The sequence below is a fragment of the Mesitornis unicolor genome, unplaced genomic scaffold, assembly GCF_000695765.1.
Source record: "Mesitornis unicolor isolate BGI_N332 unplaced genomic scaffold, ASM69576v1 scaffold3916, whole genome shotgun sequence".
In the NCBI taxonomy this organism is placed as follows: Eukaryota; Metazoa; Chordata; class Aves; order Mesitornithiformes; family Mesitornithidae; genus Mesitornis; species Mesitornis unicolor.
This window is the reverse complement of record NW_010190099.1, coordinates 2343-13718: the sequence shown is the minus strand read 5'-3', so window position 1 is coordinate 13718 and position 11376 is coordinate 2343. Positions and strand designations below refer to the sequence as shown.

General features: G+C 40.8%; 1 protein-coding gene across 1 annotated transcript; it reads right to left on the bottom strand.

Moving 5' to 3' along the window:
* Nucleotides 1-376: 376 nt before the first annotated feature.
* LOC104542073 (glycerol-3-phosphate transporter-like) lies at nucleotides 377-11049 on the bottom strand (the record flags this gene model as incomplete). Its single annotated transcript, XM_010186282.1, has 9 exons — nucleotides 377-433; nucleotides 2756-2853; nucleotides 3062-3140; nucleotides 4492-4565; nucleotides 5370-5418; nucleotides 6078-6163; nucleotides 7930-7992; nucleotides 9340-9430; nucleotides 10912-11049. Coding segments are annotated over 9 exons (735 nt in total), but the record flags the coding sequence as incomplete, so codon positions are not given.
* Between the last annotated feature and the right edge of the window lie 327 nt (nucleotides 11050-11376).

Genomic DNA, 11376 nt, shown 5'->3' with positions numbered 1-11376 from the left:
CTTTCCTTTAAGGAGTCCTTTTGGAAAAATTTACATTTGAAACTATTAAAAAATCCACAGAGCAAGCAATAGAGTAGCTTCTTACTCCCCACCTGCACGGTCCATGGTAAAAACCAGGAGGGTTACATATTTGGGCAAAACCAAACACTAATGACTGTGATATAGAAATATGCCTTCAGATGCTTATCAAAATAAGATGTTCTAAAGAAAAATGTTTATTATTTTAAAACATCAAAGCAAGATTACTCTTTTGAAGCAAAATTAAAACAGAAACAGACACACAGAAACCCTAATGGGTTCTGTCTAGATCTAGGTATTATGAGGCAATGGCTTAGTAATGTGGTTTTTAACTGTTATTAAAAAGCAATAGCCATACTTACAGGGTATGATGTGCGTTACACCGAAGTTCCTTCTGAATAAGACGGAGTAAGAACTGCAAAAAGAGTCACAGTATCTGTGTTAATATCTATACAGATATACAAAAAAGCTAAGTTTCAGGATAAGATGTACACTTATTCAGTGTGTTTCTCATTTGAAACATTACCCTTCTTACTGAACTCAGTAAGAACAAAAATAAAGATATTTACAGATGCTCAGTCAATGTTTCGAAGAGGAGCTTTCACAATAGGCAAGAGGAAAACAATTTCCTTTTTGCAGCTGAGAGATAAATTTATTTTGTAAAAACTAGAATGGCTTTCCAAAGTTACTTTACCAGCAGACATGTAAAGAAACCAGCAGAGGGAACCCAAGACTTCAAGAAAATGTGGCAGATAGAAATTTTGGAGCGTGAAAGTATTTTAGCCGCTATTCTGAAAAACAGCCGTGCGTGTGAAAAGCTTTAATGGCACAATTAGTCCAGAGGAGTGAAGTCGGTCCTGTTTACCTGTGTGTGCAGGATCAAGACTTTCAAGTGCACTTTAAAAGGCGTACTAAGATAGTACCCAGCAAAGTGATTTTGCAAACAAAATTCTGTGACTCCCACATACATAAAAGGTAAGATTAGAACTTCCAGGGTTCCTCACTATTATGGGCTTCCTTATCCTCATCTCAACAGTCTCACTGTTATAAATGGAAGCTTCTTCACTATTCTAGGTGTTGGTGTTTTCAGAAGTTAATCCTAACATTTCAAAGGTATGTGTGTGGCCAGGCGTGACAGAACTGAACACCACAGAAGAGGCTAAAGCCTCTCCAGATATCTTTGAAGAAACAGCAGTTGAACACAGGCATCTATATGGGGTTCTGCAAAGAACAGGAAAAGCAGAACAAGAGTTACAAAACCCAGAATTTCTTACAACATAGAGTCAACGCTCTCAAAAGCAGAGCTTTACAAAGTGATGCTGCACAGAAACATGAGATATTTTTCATTTGGTTTTAATAAATAAATATAAAAGAAAAAAAACCCCAGAGATTTAAGTCTACTTGGGAAAACTACATCATCTGCCAAGTCTCACTGTACAGCATGGAATACCTAATACTGAAAACAGCACAAATCAGGATTTATAGAGCTGCTGACTACTAGTGAGGACATACCTCAACTATTAACTTACTTTATTTATTTTCTTAATTTCCAGAGATTTTACATCTTAAATGTGGAAAATTTTACTTTAAAATTTTGGGTTTAACTTGAATTTAGGAAAAAAAAAAGCCTCAATCATAACTCAAAGCAAGATTTTCTGCTTTTCTTCTGTCAGGAAAGGATGGTCTGATGCACTCGCATTAGCTCCTCTGCAGGAACACGCAGCTCAGGGCAATGCCAGGCAGCACAGGGTTTTGTCTGGGCCCAGCCAGGACAGAGGAAGGAGTAACTCTGAAGTGCTTCACAGTCACCCTGCCCTTTCATGAGCTCTTCTACCCAGGACTTCAAAAGGAGAGGATAAGCAGGTGACATCTCTGAGGCAGTTATAGCAGCTTTCTGCTCTGCTGGAGAACAGAGCTGCTACAGATGCCTACCAGGGAAATCTGCAATAAACGCAGAAATGTAGCCTACAGGCTGACCTACAGGTGGGTGCAGCAGGACTGACTTCAAAGGCACAGCAATACTTGCCTTGCCTCATCTCATGTCGTCTTGGGTCATTAAAAGCAAAGGAGAGCAAGTCAGAAGTGAAAGAAAAAACAGCCTAACCTTTTCAGGTCTTCCCTTCCATTATACAGGATCTCAAACAGGAGAAGAAAGGAAAATGGATGTGCGTTGTACCAAGCCACCGTGTGAGTGTTGCACTCCTTTCCCCTAAACACCTGTTCCTGGTTACGGTCAAAAGTAAGGATGCCAGTTTTTCATTTAACCTACTACAGTAGTTTTAGGGCCCATCTGGAGAACGTGATGTATTAACTTTTAGCAGCTTCACTGTCACAGTGATTCTGGTGATACAGCAACGTAGCAAAACATTTGCTACTGCTTTGCTAAATCAGCTTTAAAGAACGCAGAAATAATTCTTCCGTGAGTGGAACCTGAGGCATCTTCTAGGTCTACATATGAAGGTTTACTTACAATTATGCCTGCTGAAATCTGCTCAGCCAGCAATTAACAGATGTGTATGTATGTGCTCAGGAACTGAAGCGCATCAGAACTTATCTGCGCTTTTGATTAAAATGAGAATTTCAAAATAAGCAAATCTGCACTTTAATTGAAAATTTCCTACACAATTGGAAGTTTCTTATACGATGGAGTATTAAAACTGCAAAAGGACAATTTGCATTTTAAGATACTTCAGCACAAAGTAAATACATGGCAACTAAATAGTATTTCTAGACTTACTAGCAAGGCACATGCATCTGCCACCATGAGCATGTAAAACACGTTGTTCCAACCAGATGGGGAAATAAGACCAGCTAAGAGAGGCCCCAAAGCCGCACCTACAATATATTATTGATATAGTCAGAATGATACAATGCAAGAGTTACTGTGTTGAAAGATAATTATTCTGAATTAGAATATCAATTTCTCCACCTGGTTAAGTCAGTATTACTTTATGTATGTGAACTGGAGAGTGCCAAGTTCCCCAAATACCCTTTGTTTTAACCTGGCACAGCTAAGGCAGGCTACCTCACAGTTCTGGCTTACCTACAGATCCTGTTCCGTCGATGATCGCTGTCACTGTGGACAAGGCTCTTGCATTCCCTTTCAGGCTTTTATGGGTACCCTAAAGTGACAAAGACTGCTTAGAGCCATCCTGAGCTGAACTCCAAAAAAGCCATTACAACGTCATCTAGCTCACACCCCTCCACGTTAGATGTACATTGTGAAGATGCTGTAAATATCCTAGCTCAGGCCCTTTTATCACTACTTAAAGAAGCCTTCTACCCCATCAACCTGTCACCTACAGCATCCTCTTCTCTTATTTAAACCACAGAAGCCAAGAAGCTTTCTGTTCTACACATTGTGGATTCAAGCAACAAGGACAGCACTTCAGCTTTGTATTATGCTGCAAGGCTGTTTCCATGGCCCTCTCTTCCCCTGCCAATACAGCAAAGCTCTGCAGAACAACAGTCCCAACTTCAGAAGCCAAGTCTTCATAACAAAACAACTGATAAAGGGAGTGACTTGGTAGTAAGGCAGAAAAACTGATCAGTTCAGAGAACTGCTAAGGCAGACAGTCCTGCAGCACACTGAAGCAAATCCAGTCAGGTAATCAGCAGTTTACAGTTGCTCATGTCAGATGTTTGATTGCCGACATCCTAGGAACTGATTGGTAGTTTCAGTGCTTTTCCCAAGGGCCAGGTGGGGATCTTGTGATGTCAGGCCCCACTTTCTAGCTACCAGCCCCTTCAATTAGGCTAAGGATAAAATTGGCAATGCATGGTGGCCCCACTTTGTCTTACCAAGACCTCCAGGCCAATGATAGGGCTCCAGAGGATGTTTGGAGATTTCTGTCCTGCTCCTTTCCCTGTATTTAGAGCATTTGTTGTTAGAGGAGTTTTGCCTTTTGCTTGGTGCCTTAAGGAATGAGGACCTTTGAAAGCATCCTTCCAAATTCTACCTAATGAAAGGTACCCAGAGTCAATGTTTTCACACATGTGACTGACCTGATCCTGCTGGAAGTGCCAGCAACCCGAGTTACAGTACAAGAAAGGGCAGAGGGTAGCATGGACAAAAGTAAGGGTATGTGCCATGTATAGCTTTCCGCACTGATGGGAATTAAGTCTCCAACTCATCTCTCACACAGACAGAGCCCTTCCCCTCATTTAAAGGTGCAAAGTATAAAAGGGGAGAAGGCAACTGTACAGAGGCTTGGCCTGGCATGCAACCTCCACATTCACTTTGGGCTGTCATCTACAAGACTTGGGCTGCCTTATTAGTAGGCAAGAATAATTTAGAAGCCTCTCACAAGCAGGACACTCACTCAGTGGCCAAGACCAGCACTATCTATCCAACTCCTTATCCCTTTGCTTTGGGACAACACAGCCTCTACGCTGACCACCCTGCAGAAGTGAAAGGGCTCTCTCTGGAGGCCAAAGCTGCTACACTGGCAGCAGAGGGGAAGCCAAACTCACCAAGTCAGCAGAAACAGCAGTGGTGATCAGCGCGTAAGGGCCATTCACCAGGGCACCACTGATAAGCAGCATCACTGTTGCAAGTTGGACAAAAATGGAAAATGTGAGTTGCCTGAAAGACTGTTAATCGTAACAGGAGACATCATAGCCTATGTTTCTCAAATAGTTTTTCCTTCCTCGGCTCCCCTGACCCCATTACAGAATTGGGAAAGGAAGAAAAGCAACACATATTCCTATCTCCTTTCAATGCTTACTCCATAACATGAATAAAACAAATAAAACAGGAGAAGGGGCTGAGTGAAAAGGCACTTTATTGATCCTGGTAAGTCAGAGAAAGGGCAAAATATAACCAAACTGACCCTAAGAGCTGGGGATGCTCACAGAATACACCAATAAGCCCCTTCTCTGCTTGTACAGCAAAAAGCACCAGAGGGCCCTAAAAGTTTGTTAACTTTAGGCCTTTAGGTAGGTGAGACACCACTGTCAGCACTTGTACTTCAACTTCTATTTTGAAGTAACAGATAGAAAGCCACAAGTGAATTCAGTCTATACAAGTAAACATTGCTGTCAAAAGTACTACATGCAGTCTTTAAACACCTCTAATATATGGCATAGGGAGTAAAAGGAATATAATAAAGCCTGTGCTGATAGAACAAGCTCCAGAAAGAAGACTAATGATATTAACTAAATCACTGTTCTCATGTCACCCTTGACTCATTTCCTAGCCCGCCCTTCCTTACCCTGTAAAAAAACCTACAAGACAAAGTCCAAGGAATTTGATTCCATACTTCCTCCTCTCAGGGATAATGTAAAATAAAATTTAAAATGCATGAAAAGTTCACAGAAAGCCAGGCAGGATACAATTTAAAAATACTCACCTACAGTAGCTTCAAGGCCCATTTTACTGACTGCAGAGAACATGTACAACTGTAAAGATGAAAAAAAAAAAAGCCACGTTGAATATCAACATATGAACTAATCCTAGGTTCCCCTTTTTGCCCGTGTTAATTACAAACAATCTTTGTTGGTATTATGTGAAAGCTAGTTTTAGGTTTTACTAAACCCTTTTAGACCACAGCAGAATGGCTGATTTGACACAAGAGGGAAAAAGGGGTATGTTCCTATTCCCAAGTATGTCCTTTCAGAAGAAAGGGATGTGTTATGAGACCACTCTATTTTAAACTTTCACATTGCCAGCTTCAACATAGCACAGAATACTGTTCACAAAAGAATCTAAGAAAAATGCATCTCATATGTTCAACTGCCAGTTTTCCAACAGTTATAGCATAGAAATTTTAGCCTTTGAGCAGCTAAACTTCTGGTTAAGAACTGAACATAAAGTTTTACAAGAGAGTGATAAACTCTCCTTATAATCCTATAGCAAACAATACATCAGACTCATTTGCTTGTTTAGTAAAGGCAGCTCCAATGTCTATACTTGCTCGCACGCTCAACTTTTCATGCTGACTTTTAACCTGGCCTGAACTCTTTATATCCAAGTTAGAAGATATAACTTGGATATGCCTGCAGAACTTCCCAAGGAATGCTGTCAAAGTCCCAGCTGTAAGAGAAGGGAAAACTCTTACTGTCGGTGCTGCAAGCAGTAACATCATCCCGCAGGTCGATGCCCTCTTCTCCAGCCTGTCTGAAATCAGGCCTGCCAAAATTCCACCTGAAAGAGGAGACAGGTGTGTGAGGAAAACATTCTGGGCATATTTTACACAAAACCCACCAATTATACTTAATGAAACCAAATTAAAACAACAGGATACGACTTTTAATGTACAGCTGTACACAGCAGCACAGAGCATGAGACTGACAACATAATTTGCACTTAACAATATCCTTATAAACCCAACCAGTTTTGACTTGGAAAATAAACAGAAGGCAGTTGTTCTTCTTATTGTTTATTCCAACCAAATATGCAAGATAACAGAAGCAGAGGCAGAATAGAGATGGAAGAAATATTTAGAAATAACTGTTTTGTGGCTTCTGAATGCCTTTTGCCAGCTACCACATGGCCCCACTGCTGGCATTCTGAAATCCAGCTGTGCCCAGCTACTCACTGGTGTCTCAACTCCTCACATGTAACAGTAAACTTGGCTCTCAAGTCTCGGTCCATGTCACACCACAACCAGGGGAAGTTATCTATTCTGATCTTGGGGCAAATATTTGAGTTTCTCTCCAGGTAGTCACTCCAGGCTCTTTAGTTTTCCCTACTTCTTGTGTTTGGCAGTAACTGTATGTGGGAATACTAATATGAGCAAGTGGCAGAAGAGGGCAGGAAGGCCTGAGGGAAGAAGCGACCAAAATGGTATAAAGGGAACTTGGTACAGAGAGAAGGAAAGGAAGTTCTCTGGATTCTCCAGATTCCTAAATATTGCTGGGCCTGCCTCTCCCTTCCCTATTGTCCATCTCCAAAGTGCTCACATTGCACTTGAACTTAAATATAAATGCCAAAGGTCCAAGCAGTACTGGCACATTGTATCCACAGTTCAATAAAATGCTGCTGAAATAAGTCACCCACATGTCTAAGGTACTACAGACTCTGGCTTCTAGCTATCTAGGATGAAATAAGCAGTGAGAAATGGCAGAAGTCACACTCAGCACAAGACTAGAACAGTAACTGCACTACACCTTAATACCTGCATCTTGAAATACCAGGATCCACATAGCTCTTGAATGAATAAACTTCTCCATCATGAGCAGCATTTTCCAACAGACTGATACATAGCTTGTTTCCACAGGGGAGCTGGGGGAGGTAGAGAGGGGATGCAGGGCAGGTGTGTGTGGGGGTGTGTGGGTGTGGGGGTGTGTGTGTGTGTGTGTGTGTGTGTGTGTGAGATAAATCAGCCAGGCATCAAGATGACGATGCTTGTTTTACTGTGAGCTATACTGTCTGCACTGGCATAAAAACTTAATTATTCAGTAGTCACCTTGCAACTTACAAAGGAATAGTCTCATCCTTATTATTATTACAATCTCCCAAATTTATCACATACAGTTTTATGAGGCATCAAGAAAACAAACAAACAAACAAAACCCCAACACGTTTGTGGCCATTGGCCTCTGTGCCCACAAAAAATACACAACGTACACACTGGGATAGTTCTGTTATGTTAGAGCAACAAAGAAAGATATTTTGACAGGTGGCGTGACCAAGACTCATGGGCCAGAGCTGATGGAGCTAAAAGATTCCATAATATTTGGCTCTTACAATCTGTACTGGACAATATCACTGGCTCTGTGTGCTGTACAATTTAAAGATATTTTGGTAGGTTTTCAAAAACCAACCCAGCTCTCAACTTAGTGCCTTTACTGCTACTCTTCTTCAGTGGACATAAAGCACAAGGATTAATAATCCATGTAAGCTGTGAGTACCACAGCTTTTCCTAAACTGGTCTGATTAAGGATGAAATATTAATATATAAAACTTACCAAAGATTCCACCCACATCAAAAAGTGTAGAAAGGTCCCCAGCTCTTTTGGCATCAAGATGCTCTAGTGACAGAAGAATAACATTTCTCTCATTTCCAGACTACAAGATGTAGAAATCTCAACACAGTCTTCTCATGCTAGGATAAAGACTTCTTGCAGCAGTATTGTTTGTTCAAAGGAATAAGCTATTATAAGCTGTCACTGTATATGACAAATAAGAATTTATCATAACTGGAAATTCAGGGATACAGTCTTCTGAATGCAATTACACTCACGGCAGGACATTTTACCACTTTAACGACAGATATGGTCCGAGCAATAGAGCTGTTGATTGCTGAAGCCTGGACTAACAATATTGCCATCTGTGAATAGCCACCGATTCATAAATAGTTAAACACTCATGAGACTCTTTGCTCTAAAAGCATGATTAGTGTACATTTGGATCACTTACAGAGCTGCATCCTGGAGGCTTCCATCACATGACCAGTAATATTCATCACTGAATTACATCTGGCAATCCTGCTTGGCACAACACACACTGTGCAGTTTATGGGGTCATGAAGAGACAGCAACTTCACTGTTTGCATATACTTAATTTAGTCTAATGTTGTTACTGATGTGCTACAGGGTCAGATTTTGAAAAGTACCTCAGGAAGCTGGACTACATAGTCCTATCACATTAAGTATGAAGTTTCAAAAGGAGCTGGATTTCTATACTCCTTTGGTATTTTAGGTACGGACAAATGTAAGATCTTGCATCTGGGAATACAGAATCCAAGAATGCAGCCGAGACTGGGTTCCACCTGGCTTGAGGGCAGCACAAGTTGCTTCTGGGGAGATTCCGATTGAACTCCAGAAGAATTTTTTTACCATGAGATCAATCAGACACTGGAACAATCTCCCAGGGGAAGTGGTGGATTCCCCTACATTGGTCAGCTTTAAGAGTCAGCTTGACAGGTTGCTGACTCCTCTCATTTAAACTGTACTTTTACCTCAAGAGGTTGGACTAGATGATCCTTGTGGTCCCTTCCAATCTGGTATTCTATGATTCTAATATTTTTTTTAAGTCTCTGAAATACACTTGAAGGAGCAGTTTGTGCCAAAAGAGTGTGGTCAGTGGCACTACCATAACCTCAGCAACATCTGCAACACAACAGCTGGCAGTGCTGTGGTAAACATCATTAACCTTTCTATCAAAAGTCTGCTGCTTTTAAGGTACCCAGTCCTGCAGGAGCACTGGTTATTTAGAGTTGTCACACAAGTCTTTAGCTATAGGATTTGCAGCAATATGTGTTTTCATAGGGTGTTCAACCTGGATCTCTCTGCAGTGATGTTTATTTTCTTATTTCAAGCTCTTATTTCCACACACTCTGTAGTCATAATTCTGCACCCCCTTCCTGTGATACTTACCCACATTTGTGATATAGAGGGGAAGCCAGAAGAGGAAAGTATAGCTCACCAGCTTTGCAAACAGAAGACAAAGGGAGAACTCTATGACTCCCTGAGAGAATAAAAAAATAGGAAGTTAGTATCTTGATAGAGGCTGCTATTTACTTTCAAAGACCATTATGAAAATGGTTTCTAAGAAGCCTTTAGGCTTTCATTTTTCTCTTGAGAATTCCCAAGAAGCATTCATCCTCTGAGAGAACAAAGCTTACAAACAGAGCAGACTGTGGTATTTTACTTATATGTTTTCTCTTCTCTTACTTGTACTGAGCTGACCAAAGAACAAACACTAAAATGAACATGAAGGATCTGATACTGTCTGGGACACCTGCATCATTTATTTTCCTTATGTGAAGAGTTTTTATTTAGCACTATAGCAGATTTGGAGTGTATTCCAGAGAAACTGGCGTATTTTTGTGTTCTTTAGATCCTTCCTTCAAACGGGTCTAAGATTTATCCCTTATTGTTTAACTCTTTACAAAAAGCCAGTATAACACAGTCCAAATCAGTACATGGTAAGAGCACACTACAGACAGGGCACATATCTACTTAAAATACTAATTTGTTCAATTCTCTTTCCTGATGGGCATATGAAAAGGATACTTACTGCACAGAGCTGCAACCAAACTGCCAAATTAACCTGTCTTCACTGCCCTCACCATCTGATATCTCTTTGTTTGAAACTGGACTTCTTAACTCAGATAATCAGCATGGGCAACACACATACACAGCTGGCTTTACTTCACATACAGCCGTGACTCTTCCCAACAACAGGCAGGAAAAACACCGCAGAGTTACAGAGATCCCAGGTGGCAGCAGCAGCAGCAGCTATTTTTCTACACATTACTTCTACTTGGTCCAAATCAATTTGTATTTAATCCTACTTGTGCAGCCTACTGAAGCTGCTAGGCTTTAAGGTAGGAGAACAATCAAGGATGAGTCTTTGACCTAAAGGAAACTTCCTTTCCTTTTAGTAGCAGTCCGAATGTTTGGGCTGTCTGAACCTTCTCAACATAAACCATACAAGAGATTTTAAAACAATGTTGAGCAGTGTAAAAGGGAAGCCATGGAAGGAAGGCCTCATGCAGAGGAGTGCTTATAGACTCAGCCTGCTATTCCATCCTTAATACCCATGTGTCATTAACTAAGATCAGTAAACTATTACATTATAGGCTGCTCTAGCATTAGTTCTAATGAGGTGGGGGAAAAAAAAGAAGAAATTGTTTATAAAGCAGTTTATGCAGGTACTGGAGCCTAGATGGTTGTAGTTTCTAAGATGTAACCAATGAGCTCATTCCATCTGCTTACTGGGAAAGAGAGTACTCCTGTATTGTTTTTCACTCCTCCTCTGAGAGGGGCAGACCTTGTCCTGTGCACCAGACTCTGCTTTAGCCTGTATACACCAGAGTTGCAAATCAAAGCCTGTGATGCAAAGTTAATGCCATCCACCACTCCATCCAGAACTTCACGGAAATACGAATACTGAGGCAAAACTTAATTCTTAGAGGAACAGGCAAGAACACTGTGTCTACTCACAGGTATTCGCAAGGCCCCAAGGAAGCTGATAGCTGATGTCCCACATCTGCCTTCCCCAGTGACCTCAAAGCTGGAGTTCAGAGACACACTGCAATTTTCACTGTCAACGAGCAGATGCTGCATCTCTGGATCCTGTAATTTTCCCCAGCAAAACCATATGAAAAACAAAGGAATAGTGCATCAAAACACATATCAAGGAATCAAGTCATTCCAAATAATTTTTTAAAAATTTTATCTATTTCATCACAGAAAGTTACAGCTTTTACAAATCTCTTGATTTGGATATACAGAATATATATAGAAAGTACAGAGTATATACAGAGTATCAGGTGAAACAAGCCTGGTTGTTTATGTCTGAGTGCATGCACCCCATTGTGAAATCGAGTTTCTTTTCTATTGTGGCACAAGTTGCAAAAACCCCACATATTAAGGTACAGTTTAATGGAACAAAACAATTTCAGTCTT